This window comes from Sander lucioperca, chromosome 20 (assembly GCF_008315115.2).
Source record: "Sander lucioperca isolate FBNREF2018 chromosome 20, SLUC_FBN_1.2, whole genome shotgun sequence".
Taxonomy (NCBI): domain Eukaryota; kingdom Metazoa; phylum Chordata; class Actinopteri; order Perciformes; family Percidae; genus Sander; species Sander lucioperca.
The window spans coordinates 26,353,315-26,372,056 of record NC_050192.1 but is presented as its reverse complement, the minus strand read 5'-3'; the positions used below and the strand labels follow the sequence as shown (position 1 = coordinate 26,372,056).

Here is an 18,742-nt window from a genome sequence, read left to right as displayed (position 1 = left end):
AGAGTATAAACACAGCCGTAAATTTGCGTGGAATGTACAATGGTCGGCATTTAACAGTCACAAACTCCACCAGCAGATAGCAGTTAGTTGGATACAAGCACCAGTCTGTGTTAACACAGCCCACCCCACTAGTCTTACCCGGCAACAGAGCAGCAGGCCTGGTAGCTGGATAGTCCTGTACACTGTTGTTCAGCCATGTTTCCACAACAACAAAAACACAGCAGTCTCTGAACTTGCGTTGGGAGTTTCGTTGAAGTTGGTCCAGTTTGTTGTCTAATGAGCGGACACTTGCAAGCAGGATGGATGGGACAGGTGGTTGGCTAGGCCTCGTTCCACGTTTCACCGCTGAGGATGTCCCCTTACCGGCTAGCAGCATTGAGCGACATCGCAGGCTGAGGTGCTGGTCTCCGAAGCAGGCGAAGCTTGCGTAGTGTGTAGAGTATTCCGTCTGTAATAAAGTTTCCTGCATATTCTACATTATTTTGAACTATTACAAATGTAACTACAGACCAGAAAAAAAATTAGAAAATACAGTTCAACTGCTGGGGGTGCAATCTATGAACAGCAGCAGTCATGTTCTTATAATTGCTGCATATTACCACTGTCCACATTAGCTTTTACTCTTCTCTAAAAACCCACAAGGCTTCTGACATTTGAAAACAGATTGCAGTCCTTTTGTTTTTTGTACCAGAAGACATTTTAGAAATGAACATTCACCAGACAAAGTGAGGATTTCTATGCAAGTCTACTTTTCCCTTCACAGAGCAAATTCTTAATCTCTCAATTTGTTTAACTTCTTTTTTTTTTTTTTTTTTTTTTACTTGACACAACTCCACCAGAGCCGCACTCTGACAGTGTTACCAGACATGGGTTTCCACAAAAAATGAGACAAATTCTGTTAAAGAAATTCTGAAAGTAAGGCTGTGTTCAATTGAAGTATGTGTCTCTTATTTACATTTAACAATGACCCCTTTCATTCTCCTGCAAGGTATTTGAATACAAACTAGAACACAGAACAAAAACATGCTGTATCCAAATGTCTGTTTCTTCGAATAATCCATTATTTAGAGCTTGACACTCAGACTGCACTCTCCGCGTCTCATTGTCTTTGGTTCAATCTCCATAAAGATTTTCTGCAGCGCATCAAAAGTGTATTTGAGCTCACCTGGATAGCTCAAGTTTAGAGCGTAGATGAGGCCAAATAACATGACACATGCATGTGTAACTGATGGCAGCTTGTTAAGGACTTCCACACCTTCTATTACAACCCCAACGTCCTGTGGTGGCTGGAGAGGATCCTCCTCCTTTATAACAAACACTGCCACTGTACACCTCTCGAGCTCTGTTTCAGCTTGGTCCTTCTGAACAACCTGATAAAAGACAAGAGATTTATTTTAAGTTATTCTGATTAAACCTTTGTCTGGTGCACCAATTTAAAGAAAAGAAATACCCACGCAAAAGTTTTCTCAATCAAATCTGTAAATACAAATTAATTAAATTAATTGGGATTGAATTTTGGAAATGTAATGACTTGAAAATTCCAGCAGATGGTAAATGGCAGCTCCTCCAAATACCTTTCTCATAGCAAACATTTGACTTCATCGCAAGTAAAGCATTAGTAGAAGTATTACTATTGTCCTCCAAAATGTTATAAACGTTAAACTTCTAGAGTTGCACTATAATGTTAAAAGACACAACTGCCTTGTGCTTTCATATTTTCATTAATTTCAGAATCTGCCCACAGCTTGATACCTTACACAATGCAAGATTTGGAATATCCAGGCTTTCATTGCTCTGTCTGCACTACTGCTGCTGCTCTGAAGAGACAAATATTTTATATAATATATTATTTGTTTTATTGTTTTATTTGACCGGATTCTCTTCTCTTCTGTGTCTGACTTCCTACTCGGCTCATCTGCTCTGTACAGAGGCCGACAGGGGCAAACGCCCTGCAACTTAAGAAAACACATGCAAATAGACAAAACACAAGCAAATAAAAAAACCCCATCAATTTGACAACACATGCGCAGCATTCAGCAAACGCGCTGCAATTGTACACAACACAACCAAATACATAAATGCGCTGCATATACAAAACGATGCAAAAAGAAAAGCACACAAACCCCGAAAAAAGAAGCGATGCAAAAAGAAAAACAACTTCATTCATTTGACAACACATGCGCAGCATCAGCAAACGCGCTGCAAATACACACAACACAACAAACACATAAACACGCTGCAAATACACACAACACAACCAAATACATAAACACGCTGCATATACACACAACCAAATACATAAATGCACTGCAAATACACACAACACAACCAAATACATAAACACGCTGCATATACACACAACACAACCAAATACACGAACGCGCTGCAAATAAAAAACGATGCAAAAAGAAAAGCACACAAACCCAGAAAACAAATGCAACAAAATAAACACTGCATCCAGATTACACAATGGAAGTTGTCTTTTCAAAATAAAAGCTCCCGTCCTATGTCTTTGTACTTTGGTGTTTTGGATGTTTTTGAACTAAACAGTACGGCAATCAAGCTAATGAATACAATAACAGCAGATTTTCAGCAGATGGAGTTAGCAAAGTAGTTTTGTGTTTATATGTGCGGGCGGGATTTATTCAGTTTGATAAATCCCACGGTAAATTGGCTGGTTTACTAAACAGGGAGGGACTATAAATCCTGTCTGTTTTTTGTTTTTTTGTATTTCAAGAGCGAATTGCTCCACAATATGAATACAGATTGATCACTTATTTTGTTGGTAACTGTTGTTGTATAATCACAATATTACACTTGAGGAGGCCTACACTTCAGTGATGCGCCTTTCAAACCCTCTCATGTAATATGGCTTAAACAAACGTCAACGTTAAACGCTGATGCAGTTTTAAATGTTTTATCACCACAAGTTTACAGACGTCAGCTGCTGATTGAGTATCAGCTGGGACCTGAGCCGAGACACACCCACCAAACATTGACTTAATATTTACAGTCTATGATCTCAAAGCAGTCTCTCTCTCTCTCTCTCTCTCTCTCTCTCTCTCTCTCTCTCTCTCTCTCTAGCGTGTTTATGTATTTGGTTGTGTTGTGTGTATTTGCAGTGCATTTACAGAATGCTGCGCATGTGTTGTCAAATTAATGAAGTTGTTTTTCTTTTTGCATCGCTTCTTTTTTCAGGGTTTGTGTGCTTTTCTTTTTGCATCGTTTTGTATATGCAGCGCATTTGTGTATTTGGTTGTGCTGTGTGCAATTGCAGTGCGTTTGCTGAATGCTGTGCATGTGTTGTCAAATTAATGATAATAATAATACGATGTTTTCTTAATTTGCTTGTGTTTTGTTTATTTGCATGTGTTTTCTTAAGTTGCAGGGCGTTTGCCCCTGTCGGCCACCGTAGCTCTGTGTAGCTTGATGCGGCAAGGCCAAGGCTTCTGTCAGAAAAAGAGATGGCACATATTGTTAGCGGAGCAGCGCACCCAGCAACTTGTGAAACGCTCCACGGCGCTTCTGGTGGAAACGCAAGCATTTACTAGAGTGGCCGCGACCAGCTTCAGCGAAGCCAGCACAGACAGAAGGGCACACAGCCATGCCCGGTGGAATTAGGTTAGCAATTAGAAAACCCATACAAATACAAACATCAAAGCAAATATACAACATAATTGTAATTCCTTACATCATGCTTAAGGAACAAATACAGTATCAGATTATGCTATGGATTTTCTCACAAATAAGTAATTGGCCTTTCGCGAGACTTTCAGGTGGCTATGAGTAAATTTAAATGCACCAGGATGCCGGGTTTGAGCAGAGCAGACATTAAAATGATCAGAAATACACTGTTTAAGAAAGATACAATGCTATAAAAGAACACTGTTACCAGCTCTTTTTTTAAAATTTATCTATCTTACACTCATCTATGCTGAGAAAAACGGGGATGCAATCAGTTCTGCTGAATTGATTCTGCCCTTAACACTCAGTAAGGGCACTTCAAATCAAACTGTAATAGGAATAAAAGTTATCAGCACATGCTTTATTTTAACAAGTTTGGAATTTTTGGGGATTTAAAACCCCCCAAAAGTTCACACTCATAAATATCGAAAGACATTTCAAAATAAAAAATAAAAATGCTGCTTCTAAGTTTAACAAAACATTGATGACTAAACAAAACTATACGTTGGATAATTTCTCATGATTGATAAACACCCTCAAAAGTAGTTATAATTTTTAAACAGTACATTACCATGGAAATATTTACAAAGTCTGCTCTACCTCGCACCACATTTAAATTGACTCATAGCGCCACCTGTTGTTGTGGGGGAGGCTAGCTACGCTAAACTGGATAGCCACCTAGCAGACAGGGGTTGATTTTGGTTTTGGAAAGGGGAATAAACGTATGTCCTTCAAACCTTGCCAGGTAACAAGTATCAATATTACACATGATCTAGGTACAACATTTAACCACGACTAGCCCGAAATCCACAGAACCAGCCTGAAAATGAATTCAATCTGAAATGATTGTATGAGCCTCTACGGAGCATAGCTGTGTAGTTGTCGCACCTGTTCGCAGCTGGCAAATACTACGCTATTATTGTTCCGTCGGGCTTGACTTAGCGAAGGGTCAATACCCCACCTCTAACAACCGTTGTAGGAACCAGGTTCAGAGAGGCATGGATGCTTCTTGATTAGTGCTTCGGCAACGTCTCTGAAGTCAGAATCTGTTGGGTAGGCCTACTTGAATATCTCTTCAGCTACCTTTTCCAGAATATCTGATTTTGTTTTTGAACTAGGTGTCAACCTTGTCATGTTTGACCTATATACCACATTCCCCTTTTCAGTGTCATAGGAGAACGTTGGTATCGGAAACTCTCTTGGCCACATCTGAGTTCTTGTAGAGACAGAGCTGGAGGGTGTGGAAAGGAGCTCTGTGTCATCTGATTGAGTTGACAAATCATTACAGACAGTGAGATTAAGTCATTGGCTGCAATCATCAGTTATTGGGATGACCTTGACCGTTGCCAAATCCTCAAGTTCAGCAGTAGATGTCAAGTTCACTAGCGCATCTCCAAAGTCTCTGTCTTGGTACTGCAGTCTGAAATTCCCATTTAACCCACACACTTTCCAGACTTCATCCATAAGCTGCTCCATTAACTCTGGAATTCTGCCTGAATTCCATCAGGCAGAATTAGCTTCCTGGTGTCATCAGGATTCAAAACAACTCGCAACTTGGCTAGCTTTTTCACTGCCATGTCCGCCCATCAAAAAGGATCTAGTAAAAACAAGAATAAAAAAACAGCAGTATTAGTTGTATGGTCCATAACTTTCATCTAATTACTACTCACCAATTGTATGATTAACAATCCCCCTAATCACAATTATAGTGATATAGAGAAGTTTCACACTTTCTTAAATTCCCATAAATTTGTATCAAAAGTCAAACTGCTATGGCCTTAAAGCAGTGTCTTTTTTACATTATGAGAGGGCAGCAAATAAAAGCAAAACAAGGAATTCTCAAATATTTCCAATCCTACACTCATTCATATTCAACCTTATGCATGTATGTATCTCTTCAGAGAGATGAGGTGCCGTCCATCAACCATGTAGTGAGCTAGAGGGTAGGGATCTGTCAATTCATGCACCCCAACAAGCCTTAGTTCCCTATCAGTAGATATGACTAAGTCATAAGCTCTGTAATGTTCCAGGTACCAGGCATCCCATTTTTTGACAATGAAAATTAATCTCTCTTGTAGAACAATCATATGAACTATTTCCCAGAACTCTGGAAGTCCAGCCAGCGACCCATGGGCTACCACCATTTCAGTCCTGTAGTTGAAGCCGTCATAGGATGCACTTTTTGCAAGGTTCACAGTGTCCACATGTTGATGTCTTTGCCAAGAGGGACAGAAGCAGTGCCTATTAAATAGTCAAACTCTTGCAAAAAAGTACATCAACAGCCACACTAGAAACAAGATAAATATGTTCTAGCTTTAGTAAAAGGGAGGCAACTTTGAGCTCAACATTACATGTCAAGTCATTTAAATCCTGCACATCAAAACTGGAATCACCCAAGTCATCTGTACTTAATTCATCTGAGGGCTCAGTACCAACACTATCAATCTGGATACTGCTAGAATGACTTACAGCAGTATCCACTTCAGGCTTTAGGTCATTTTCAGAACAATCCTTATGATTTCTGCTTCTGTGAGTTCGGAAAGAACCATAAATATTTGGTTTGTAGGAACACCCCTGAAATACACAAACTACTGTTTCACTGTTTTTCAGGGGCTGCGCTATAGGTTGAAAATATTTTTTTTAAATTTGAACCTTGATTGCAACTTGCAGTTGAAATAGATGCACTGATAGGAATGGTGACGTCCGTAATGTCTGTGTTCAAGCTTATAATGTTTAAGTAGCTCAGAGCTTTGTGAAACAGATGTACCACAGTCTTTGCATTTCCACATTCATCAGAAGACTAGGAAAGAAAGAAAAGTAGACCCACCTTACCCATTTGCCACTTAATACAATTTACATGATGCAGAATGGTACATTTGCATGCAGTTTATATAAACAGTTATGTTTTTGTAATTTACTTCAGTAGGAAAGCAACACCTTTTCAAAGCAATAGATATTTCATTTTACTAGTTCATTAGTGGTAAAGGTATCATTACTTGTGTCCATATACCGCTACAATTGATCACACTATCCAGAAATATGTCCCTACATTATTCAAAAGCTGTAATAAGTGAATAGGTTTATACAGTATAAAACACAATAAACTGATTTTCTTACAATTACTGCAATCATTTAAATCAATTTTAAGGTTACTTAAACTGCATGAAATGATTTACTATTTATTTAATAGTTTATTGCCTGGTCAAATGAACTTATATTAAGGTGGGTAACTTTTGTAATATTTGTTTTGACTAGAGATATGACGAGACACTTTCATACTGCCATCCACTATATAACAAATGTAACTAAAACTATTTTAATTACATTATTACTAATACATATTACATTAGTAAGTTTAAATATATTAGGCTATTGGCTGCATCTCTATTTTGGGTTCGTAATTCGTAATTAAACATACATGAAAATGTTCACTTAATTCCGGGACTTACCAAATTCAGTAATATGGCTAAAATTGTGACCTTTTCAGGAAACAGCAAACCTGTAAAGCCAAAAAAAGGCGAGATTTCACATTTAGTTTCACATGGGGATATTAGCATTATCCGTAATTGTCACTAAAAACTATTATTACATCAGAAATATTGGCGGTATTGCATTATACTGACAGATTATAGAATTAAACATAAATTCATTTTTAATCAGTACTCATGAAAGAGCAAGAGGACCAAAGTTATGATATCCCTCAAAGCAAAACTGTAACTCTGTATTAAAAAGTCTCTATGGCACAGAAAACGGTCACCTATTAATATCTCTGTTGCTAAACTGAACAGATTCACGGGTAGTGATGTGCAGAGCACTTATTTAAGTGTCATGAATCACTAAAACTAGTTCATTAAAAGACTTGTTCAGTGCTTGAGCGGAGCTCCGACTGCGAATTCCAACTCATTGAACTGAAATACTCCCGTTTATAATTCTGGACGTTTTTTTTCCATCGACTTTTAAAGTTAGTGAAAATTGATCAGGGTGCATTTTATCAGACATGAAGCCGACAATGTTTAATTGCCGTTGGATTAGCACAAACAGACCACGAGCTGTGGCTGTGTAACGTTAAACATATCTGCGGTGGATTAAAGACAAGGGCGGGCAGGCAAACGATCATGACCACAGTCAAACTAACGTTACATTTTTATTTGTTAAATAAACGTTTTAGTAAATTGTTCTTTAGTCTTTTACTCCAAAGGTTTATGCCACTTACAGTAACATGCATTTAAGCCATCAAATGCGACAAAATGTCAACGTTGACGAGTTCTTACCTTCTTCGCCTCACTTTGCTCTGCTGCCAGCTCTGTGTGTACGGCGTGTGCGAGCCGCTGTTGTGTCAAAGTCTGTTCCACCGTCGAATAGTATTTCCCTCCTGTTTAAATGCGTAGCGACCCCACTGTGGTTAGCGATAAGGTGGTTCAAGTTCAGGCATCGTTGGGGGAAACATATCGACGGGGGGAACAGTCTTCCACCTACAGCTTAATTTATGGTAGCTGCGGTGTTCCCGTTGCGAGGTGCACACCTCCCCGCCCTCGGCAAAAACATGTCGAGAGAGCAGAACAGGCCCTCTCCTAGTTTTTTAAGCACGATTTAAATACGAGCGTTATCATACTACCATTATTTTTTGAAATCAAGGCAACAACAGAATCTCCCTGTGCATGTGAAAAGAATTCAAATAACTTAGTTTAGCTAACGTTAGCTAGTGTTAGCTAACATGTGTGCAAAAATAAGAGCAGTTGTAAAGTAGTTGCCCTTCCTTCCACCAACTTTAAATGAGCATGGAAAACAAACGCTACCATTAAAACAACCCAATAAGACTTCTTACCTTGTTTAAACAAGTTTCCTTGAAAAACCAAACGCCGTCTTCATCGAAGCGAGGTATTTGCGGACAGCAGCAAAACTCAGAACGAACGATGCAAGGTCATGGGATTACGTCGTTACGTATGTCACGTGACATGAAAACCTCTGGTTTAAAGTGAAAATAGAATTAAATTTTTTCTATGGGGAGTGTCAGAGTGATAGAGAAAGGCTATGGCTCTGGGGAGTGTTATCTATTTTTATGCAAACAGAAATAAACAGGTTTATCCTAGAAACCATGATTTTTGACTAGACTAACATAAAAATGCACTTTAAATAAATGACACAGTGGTTTAACTTTTTTCAGTGTGATTTCACTCTTTTCTGCCGGATGTCAGTTACCTTCCGCTTTCTTTGCGTTGAAATTTTAAACTCTGGTGGATTTCTGAGGACTATGGTTAACTGCTCCTCAGATCTCTGCAGGGTAAATCCAGACAGCTAGCTAGACTATCTGTCCAATCTGAGTTTTCTGTTGCACGACTAAAACAACCTTTGAACGTACACGTTCCACCAAGTGCCTTCCCGAGGCTATTTTGCAGCGGCACCATGGCTCCCTGTATGGACTAGCCAGACCCTCCTCCGTAGCGCTAAACTGACACAGATTAGACCAAAGATCCATTTGATAAGATTTGGTCCAAGGGATTTGTCTGATAGGAATTTTGCTTTTAGATGTTCTATTACAGAAAGTGAATGAAACCCATAACCAAAATAGTCATACATTCTGTCCTTGCGCTACTTACGTTACGGATGGAAGTATAGTGAAAATAAATTATTATTTTTGAATTATTCCTCTTTTTGCTGGTGACCCCCTGGAACCCCCTCAAGGACCCCTGGGGGGTCCCCGGACCCCACTTTGGGAACCACCAAGAGAGGCACTCCAATGAAACATATAGCCTTTAATAAAAACAGGCAACATAGAATTGATTTGTTGTATCGCTAACTCATAAATATTATAATTTAAATAACTAATAAGTTTTTTTCTGGATTTGCACCGTTTTTTTTTTTTTTTTTTCTTTTATATTTATTAGTAGGCTATTATGTTTCTACTTTGAAGCCTTTGGGTATAGCCTGGATTAAAAAAAGCAAAGACTAAATGTGTTCTATTTAATTCCAGCCTATAGCTTTTCACTTTTAAGGCTTACATTTGGACTGTGTCACGGTCCTGAACACTGAGTGCCATAGGCTACAATAGCTAATAACCTAATAACGCCACAGCCCTACCACTGACTGACTGGGTCGTATTAAACTCCAGTCTTCATGGAGCCCTCCCGATGCGTGTCCACGGCTCTGAAGCGCCTACCTTTCAACAACACCGCGCTGAAAAAGCTGCCGGTGGACGACTCCGAGGAGCCCGGGTCCCGGACGGTCCCAGCGGCATGTTACTCCAGAATCCGGACTCTCCAGCCCCTGATACGTCCGACCTTCGTGGCCCAGTCCCTGTCAGCGCTGGCTCTGCTCGACCTGAGTGAGCGGGATGTGTTGAGTAATCCCCTGGCTCCGGAGTATCTGAGCGGCTCCCGGCTGCTGCCGGGCTCCGAGCCGGCTGCGCACTGTTACAGCGGGCACCAGTTCGGCCTGTTTGCGGGACAACTGGGAGATGGAGCGGTGATGTACCTGGGGGAGGTAGAGTCGGGCACCCATGGGCGATGGGAGATTCAGGTGAAAGGCGCAGGAGTCACACCTTACTCCAGGTATTTTTTTTGCTGTGTGCTGACAGTTCAGCACTTACACATTTGGCATCTCATTTTAAGACAACACATTTGGAACAGTTTATAGCTAGCTGAAGTTTTATCTGACCAAGTGAGAGTATGACAATTTCAGCAGGTGACACAGCCAATCCTTCATAAGATTTGCTAACCAGAGGCATGTGAAAGCATTAACCCAAAGAGAGCTGCTTAAGAGCTTAACTGCTTGGCACACATCAAATGTGTCCCCTATTGCTTAACTACTGTGTGCTGAGTCCAACTAGTGCTACACCTTTAGTTTCTCCAGGTGATTTGGTCTGTTAAACACATATTGAATAAGGAATATTGGAGACTGACTTAAGTAGGCCTATATATCCTATATATATATATATGTGGTTACTTTTTAAAGCTATAGCTTTAGAAAGTAGGGGCAAATTGTAACCTGGCTGGAATTGAGTGTGAAAACTCAAACTTTTTGACCTTTGGAAGGGGCCAGTACTCCCCCAGTACCGGCACCTATGGTCACGTGAGTATTAGAAGTGTAGAGGGTTTCAGAGCACGCAGACTAATAAGAGGTTGTACAAAGTATATTTTATAACTTAATCACTATTTATATTATATATATATATATACACAACACATGCAATGATCTTGTCATGGAACTGCTGAATTTCTTTTTTTTAACATTTTTATTGAGATTTTCATATTGCCTTTGAATATGAACATTTTAACCAATGAAATGAATACATTATCCCCCAATCTGGCAAAACAAAACAAATTAAATAAGATCACAGCATTGCATAAGTTACAGAACATTTCAAATTAATCACAATTCAAAGTCATAACTTTCTAAAAAGTCTATTTTTCTTTCTTTCTTTTTTTTATTACAACATACCGGTATGTTAGTCTCTCCAAAGCTAGACAGACCATCAGTTCATGGAACTGCTGAATTAGTGTACTGGCACCTTTTTTTTGGTCTTAATTCAGGCACTAAGTAGTAGTAGTTTGACATTAAAGAGCTCTTGTTTTGGAACTTTAACAGAACTTTTGAGACAGTTTGCAAGTTCAACTACTGGTGTAATATAATAGCATTAAGTTTTCATGGAATAATTGAATGTATTAACCCGACTGAGCAACATATTTAACTCACTGGTGAATGACAGCTGAATAACAAACAAACCCATTTTGTCAGAGATGGTGATGGCAGGAAGGTGCTTCGCTCCAGCATCAGAGAGTTCCTGTGCAGCGAGGCCATGGCCGCCCTGGGGATACCCAGCACCCGTGCAGCCTCGCTTGTCACCTCCGACCTCTACGTCACCAGGGATCCACTCAACAGCGGCAGGCGCATTCCGGAGCGCTGTTCAGTTGTCCTTCGTCTCGCCCCGTCCTTCATCAGGTAGGACACATTTCTAGTGTTTTCAGACCGTTGGCCATCTGTGGATACATATGGATGTTTGATTATGTCCCTCTCTCCGTTTTAGATTTGGATCTTTTGAGATCTTTCTGGGCCGAGATGATTTCTCAGGCCTGCAGGGTCCCAGTGCAGGACGGCATGACATTCGTGCTCAGCTGCTGGATTATGTCATTGAGGCTTTTTATCCTTATATCCAACAGACTCATAGCAACCGGAAAGACAGGAATATGGCTTTTTTCAGAGAGGTGAGAACTAGGGTGTTAATACACTGTGCTAATAATGATATGTCTCCCTGTAGGTTGGCTCATTTCATGCTGGTGGTTTTGCATATTAACCATCAGATTTGACGTGTCTAACTCCAGGTGATGAAGCAAACCGCTAAGCTAGTGGCCCAGTGGCAGTGTGTCGGATTTTGCCATGGCGTCCTTAACACAGACAACATGAGCATCTTGGGTCTTACTCTGGACTATGGACCCTTTGGTTTCATGGACAGGTAGGCTGCTGAAAGTGGAAGTGCACTTATTATTTGACAAGAGTGTGTTCTTAGCTTTTACACTTACCGGTTACAGTTTTTCTCGATTGCTAAGACACATTTCTTGAAAACTGCTCTCCATTTCTCTAAACTGTGAACACAAAACCCAATTTTCAAGCTACATTCAAAACCTCAGACTCTTCTTGCAAAACCAAACTTTCACCTCAAAACAGTTCAATCTGTGCTCAAAACTGAACTATGTTGTCAAATCGTGCCCCGAGTCAATCAAAATTAAAAACACTACTGAACAGTCACTAAACACTACGTAGAAAAATAGAAAACACAATGCTCAGGACATGAAGCTGGAGAAATAAATGTTTATTGTTCACTGTAGGCTAAATGCATGTTGCAAAACAAAAAAAACCTGTGCATTTAGCACTTGTACAAAAAGACACTGAATGTGGTTAAACTAAAAAAAAATAACCTTTGAGATGGTTCTGAAAGTAAGAATCAGTTTTCACATAACTAAAAAGAAGATACAAATTGAAATACATTAACTCAAATCATATTCTGTATGAAACCCCTCCTCCCCCTCCCCCATGTGTCAGGTTTGATCCAGATTTCGTTTGCAACAACTCCGACAAAAGAGGCCGCTACTCGTACCAAGCCCAGCCATCTATGTGCCGCTGGAACCTGGCCCGTCTGGCAGAGGCGTTGGATTCTGAGCTGGATGCAGCCGAGGCCGGGGCTGTCCTGGATCAATTCATGCCCACATACGAAGCCTTCTACCTGTGTATCATGAGGAAAAAGCTGGGCCTTGTTGGAAAAGAAGAGCCGGAGGACAGCGAACTCATATCAGACCTACTGCGCCTTATGCACAACACTGGTACAAAGACAGACAACTTAAAGGCCCCATATTACGCTCATATTCACATTCATACTTGTATTTTGGGTTTCTGCTATAACATGTTTACATGCTTTAATGTTCATCAAATATCTCATTAATGGCATGGTACTATAACAAAATGTGTTTCCAGGTGCAGATTTCACCAACACCTTCCGCCTGCTGAGCCGTGTCCCCTGGCCTGACGAGGGCCACAGTGGGAGGGCCACAGTGGAGCCAGTAGTACACCTCATCCTAGAGCAGTGTGCCTCTATTGAGGAGCTAAAGGTGGCTAATAAGCCAACTATGGAGGACCGGTGAGGGAGTGTATGGTGGTTGGATACACGTGTTTCTTCACAGAGCAGCTGTATAGCAGGAATTTAAAGTATCTAGCTGCCCCACCATATACTCCCAATGAATGTGCATTTAATGCTAGCTGAACAAAGCACTGGTTAAAATGTCTAAATCTCTCTTGTCCTCTCATTTGTTTTTTTCTTTTATATGCTAGCATTGTGGGGAAAAAGCTTACCAAGACAATATGTAAGTTAAATGTGTGTTTTGTAGCATTTGGAAGGAATTATGTTGAGACCGTAGCAGGTGAACATGGACCATAATGTAGGACTAAGCTGTTTCTGTGGTCAACATCACTTAGCTCTAGCATTTTCTCCATTTCTAGTGAATTGGCGATGATTCTGTCCATGGCACAAACTAACCCAGTCATGTTTGGGATGGTGGCCGATAGGCCAGCTGTGTCCCAGCAACTGGAACTGATGGGACGGCTAAAGGAGCTGCTTGAGACAGATGAGGATGAGCTTAAGAAAAAGCAGCGCGGTGACTGGATTTGCTGGGTTAGCCGATACAGGTGAGGAAAAAAGGAAGACTGTTGTTTCCCCTCAGAGCTTCAGAGTGTTTTAGTGTCTTTCAGCTCATGGTTTTGGCTGTTTCCAACAACAGATGAACCCACTACATGCTACCTGCCCAGCACCAAACAGCAGAGAAAGTTAGAGACTAGCTTCTGAATGTAGTGGAGCATTCAGCAACAAATGAGCTGAATATTTCCCATAAAGGGATAGTTTGGAAGTATGGTTTGAAAGTACGAGGTACTTCTTGATAGTGAGTGTAGCCTATTACGTACAGTAAATGTCGGTCGGCACGTTCCCAGTTTGGACAAACAGACCGGAGTCCTAACATGGAAGCTAAGCAATCTATTGCTGTAGAAGGTGTTGTAAGACACCTAGAAAAAGGCCCACCTAAAAAAATAACGTATTTAAGTGTACATTATATTCAGAATATTTTAAACGCTTTACCTTGCCGTGAGACAGCCCTTTCCTTTGGCACTTTCTTTCTCAACCGTAGAACTTTTGTATTCCTACGCAGAAGTTCAACTGTGCCGTGCACTGGATAACGCTGCAGATCAGCTGTTTGGGTCAGACTTTCTGCAGTTATTAAGACAGCGATGACTCCAATTTAATGCTGTTTTGAATAGTTACATATTTGACACTGAAGTAGAAGTGTATATTTATTCCACATATACGTACGTGTAACTGATATGTAATAGATTTATTATGAATCATATTTCTTTATATCTGTATCAGTGTCTCTGTGTCCCAACCGGCAGCGGCAGATGGCCACCCACCTAGAGCCTGGGTCCGTCTGAGGTTTCTGCCTGTAAGAAGGAAGTTTTTCCTCACCACTGTCGCACCAAATGCTTGCTCTGTGGGGTGAATTGTTGGGTCTTTGTAAATTATAGTGTGTTCTAGACCTACTTTATCGGTTAAGTGTCCTGAGATAACTTCTGTTATGATTTGACACTATAAATAAAATTGAATTGAGCTGGGCTTTTTCCAACGACAGTTCACTATAGGGTCAATACAATCCATCAGTGGTTAGTCGGTCATCATGTTTGCTAGTCTTAAACTTCCTCATAGGGACGTAGAAAACGACTCAAACGGAAGCTGAGCTCTGGTGCGGTGTTGACACAGTGGTGCTGACACAGTACATTAAAGAGGTGGAGGTACTTTTACTTAATCCCATGTAGTTTTCATTTCTGCTATGATTTGACACTATAAAATTGAATTGAAAATTGAGATATATTGGTATAACGTATATGTTATACAAGTTCCAATTTAGAAAATGCACATATATGGCATTTCGATATGTGTAACCAGCATATGTACATATATAACATATCTTATATTTCCATATAGGATAAATCAACACATTTTCTTTCAATTTCTTTCGCGCTGAAACACCAGGAGGCGTTTAGCCAGGGAGTGTGATGGCACAGGTGACCTGTCACTAATAAAAAAGGAGAGGCTCAGTGTGATGAACAGCACCAACCCCAGTGTTGTCCTACGCAACTACATCGCCCAGAATGCAATTCAGGCTGCAGAAAATGGAGACTTCTCTGAGGTCAGGAGACCTATTTTTCTTTCTTTGTCAAAATCCCCATTGGGACATCTAGCTCCATCAAAGCTGGGCTTAAAGGTAACATGGATTCACCACATCATCACAGGGTTTCTCCCAGGAGATTGGTCCAAAATCATTTGCCATCAGAGGAGAATCTGAGTCAGCCACTAGGTGGAGACAAACAGCCATCAATAGTACATTAGTAAACTCTGTGGTGCTGCAAGACCAACAGCTGCTTTAATGGACTGAGTTGTGTCAATGGAGATTGTAAAGAGCAATGTTGTTTTTTTGTATTTTAATTAAATTTAAATGATTTATATCGTTCCTATTTTTTGCCTCAATGATCAATACAGCTCAACAGTGTGATTCCAGGAGTACAAATCCCATTAATTTTCCCCATAAGGATTTTCTTTTTATTATTAGTCATAATGTCTAAACCATCCAAGGTAGAATGAGCACAAACTGCAAGGCTTCATTCCCCTGTAGAAGCCGAAAGTCTGTTTGCTATCAACCATGTTTTAAGAAACCAATGTTTATGCGCAATGCCTTGTAGAAGTACTACACTACCCACAGTCCTAAGCAAATCCTAAGCATTTTCTGAAATGTCAATATACTGTATATTGAATTGGGAAAATCACTACTGGAACCAAAGCTGTTCAAAAGTAGTCACTGTTGAGCTCTATTGAAGTCATCTTACCTGTACCTTGTCCTGTAGGTCAACACGCTCCTCAAAGTTCTGGAGAATCCATATTCTGATGCATTTGCGGAGCCTTTGGATGGACCTAATGCATGTGGTGAAAAGGAGCAGAACAACAGGATACTTGCCTACAACAGGAAACCTCCCGCCTGGGCACAAACGATCTGCATCACCTGATCATCGTAGAGTCTTTCAGACAGGTCAGGGAGAGAGGTTTTTTCCAACCGGTGGACCACCTAAGCCTCAGTATTCAGAGTAAAACACCATGTGGGTTGGCAGTACTGTTACTGCTGCTCCTGTCGTTGCTCTCTACTTCCACCTCAGACTTTCCTTCCTGCTGCCTGAAAAGAGGATGTTATGTAACCCAGTGCGTTCCAGTGTTCATCAGTATGGTCATAGATTAATGTCTGTGTGATCACGACGCTTTTATTGCAGTGTTTAAAGTGGTTGAAGAGTAATACATAGCCCTGGATTTGACCAAAGTTGACCGAATGGTTACCCCTACATGTAGTCAATGAATTTGCTGATGAAGTATGACGGCTCAGATGACCAGTCACTCTGTGACCTGTCTGGGTCTGAAACACCAGGAACACAGTGACATCAATTATTTATAGAAAGTAGGCTTAATGGGTCAACATGTCAATAAACACAAATGCAAGCAAAAATGATTACCATTAGTTTCTTAAAGCTACTGTCGACATATTAGAATGATTATTATTTTGTTGTTCATTAGTTGAGATGTTTGTTATAAACCTATACACACTACGCATTAGCTCAGTATCTTAAAAAGGCCCTGAAATGTCAGTTTCTTACTATAAACTATTAAAATAAGTTGAGTGTGTTTTCAGTGTTCCTGGTTTTTCTCTTTCCCTGGGTATTCCCTATTGTTTTTTTTTTTGTTTTTTTTAAACTGGTTACCTTCGTTAATGTTTGGAGTTTGTTTGTTTCCTGCCATGGACTACGGGCAGAAACACAAGACATCTATTAATGTTTTTTGTGCACTGTCCCTGTTCAAATAAATAAATTACAATTACAATTTTTGGACTCCGTAAGCCTTTAGTTATTAAATTATTTTACTGCATCCGTCTTTCGTTTGCATTTGGGTTCTTCTGCTGCCTGTTCAGCAACCATGACAATTAAGTGTGCCGTCAGAGAGATATATAGTATGTTTTTATCCAACAGTTACCAAAACTGGAGAATTATGCCAATTAATGTTATGGTACCTGAGTTGACATATGAACACAGACTGGATATAACCCATTATTTGAATTCAAATACCTACTGTGTAGCACTGCTCATGCTATTTATTTTATATGCATTTTATTGGCAGCTATTCAGTCCCTTCAGGATTTCGCGATGTCGCGATTGCGCCAATTCACGCAAATTCAACCTATCACCTTGACTTTGGTGCGACTCGCAATTTTGTCCAATCACTGCAACTTTTCCACAAATTTGACCAATAACCAGAGTTTCCCGCAAATTCAACCAATCCCAGCAGTCCCATGTGCCAGACTTTACGTCAGTATAATGTGACTCTTATGCTGCGCTCATAGACATCGTGAAAACGTCATCATTCACATCCCTTCCTGTGGGAATCAGAGGTGGGAAACTCGGGCTAGATTTTGCTAACCGAGTTTCCCAGTTGGTGACGAGTTGTTGACAACTGACGTTTGATGTAGGCGACTTTGGTTCACTGAACATATTTCAATGACAATAAACTGTTTATTGTTGACAAATGCCTCTGCCAAGAAACATACACAGACATAACATGTTTCAAATTATTCATAAATAGGCCCATGTATAAAAAAACACCTTATCCGTGTCCTTTCCCGTCCGTTGTCCTGCAGATAACACAAACACCTGTCCATGTGCTGTTTCTATGCTCGTATAAGAAAACAGCAGCAAATCTTTTGTTATTGTGGCCTCCATGTTTTCACACACCTGATGCTCCAGGCTATGGCCAACCGTTGGTGGCAGTCATGCAACAAGTTGTTATGCCAAACGCCAATATAACAGAAGAAGAAGAAGAACACGCATCCCGGCACGCGCACACACACACACACACACACACAAACACACAGTAGATGCAGGAAAAAGCGGAGATGAGACGTACAGGATGACTTAAATTGAGGACAGCTACGCTCGCTATTGTAAGTGCAATGATAAGTTAAAGTCCAATAAGTACTTTATCAAACCGTATGAATGTGTGTGTCCCAGCCCAGGATAGGGAATTAACTAACAACGTAAAGATCAACAAGCCACTGACACATATGTTCAAATTTGATTCATTCAATAAATTATTATTTTTTGTCTTAAATCCAGCCATTTTCATATTATACCAACATTTGCAGCATCCAGCCTTAACTTTTTGTTAAGGTTACTAGGAAAACTCAGCCTAGAGTAATTTCATTCTCCCCAAAACAAGTTTCCTTTTTATTTTTTAAAGAACTATATAAAAAAAAAAAAAAAAAAAAAAAAAAAAAATCAACTTTTTTTGCAACTTTCACTGTCTCCCGCAACTTCATTGCATCAAACATACAAAAGACATCGCAACTTTTATCGCAATTTTTTTAGAAAAGCTCCAGCAAAAATCAGGCATTTTGGGCCTCAACAGTCTCAAAAAAAGGCTGCGAAATCCTGG

The 18,742-nt window shown here is 40.1% G+C and overlaps 1 protein-coding gene and 2 long non-coding RNA genes across 5 annotated transcripts; 2 read left to right on the top strand and 1 right to left on the bottom strand.

Annotated features, from left to right (window-relative positions):
- Window positions 1-1,667: 1,667 nt before the first annotated feature.
- On the top strand, window positions 1,668-3,455 carry LOC116054805. Its single transcript, XR_004106142.1, has 2 exons — window positions 1,668-1,922; window positions 3,426-3,455. It is a non-coding gene; the product is annotated as an uncharacterized LOC116054805 (long non-coding RNA).
- Window positions 3,456-5,032: 1,577 nt separating this feature from the next.
- Window positions 5,033-8,654, bottom strand: LOC116054804. Its single transcript, XR_004106141.2, has 3 exons — window positions 8,510-8,654; window positions 7,134-7,183; window positions 5,033-5,281 (listed from the first exon to the last, which is right to left on the bottom strand). It is a non-coding gene; the product is annotated as an uncharacterized LOC116054804 (long non-coding RNA).
- Window positions 8,655-9,720: 1,066 nt separating this feature from the next.
- On the top strand, window positions 9,721-16,825 carry selenoo2 (selenoprotein O2). 3 transcript variants are annotated; one of them, XR_004896079.1, is made up of 11 exons: window positions 9,722-10,232; window positions 11,419-11,622; window positions 11,708-11,885; window positions 12,003-12,133; window positions 12,721-12,998; window positions 13,150-13,283; window positions 13,504-13,535; window positions 13,672-13,857; window positions 15,251-15,407; window positions 16,120-16,695; window positions 16,790-16,825. XR_004896079.1 is itself a non-coding variant. In XM_035996223.1 (10 exons), the coding sequence occupies exons 1-10, from the start codon at window positions 9,799-9,801 to the stop codon at window positions 16,276-16,278; spliced, it is 1,893 nt and encodes a 630-aa protein (XP_035852116.1). In that variant the 5' UTR covers window positions 9,721-9,798. The 3 variants fall into 3 exon arrangements, 1 of the variants encoding a protein (XP_035852116.1); XM_035996223.1 differs by lacking the exon at window positions 16,790-16,825 and having other exon boundaries at window positions 9,721-10,232; window positions 16,120-16,278; XR_004896080.1 differs by lacking the exon at window positions 13,504-13,535 and having other exon boundaries at window positions 9,723-10,232; window positions 13,150-13,312.
- The last annotated feature ends 1,917 nt before the right edge of the window (window positions 16,826-18,742 follow it).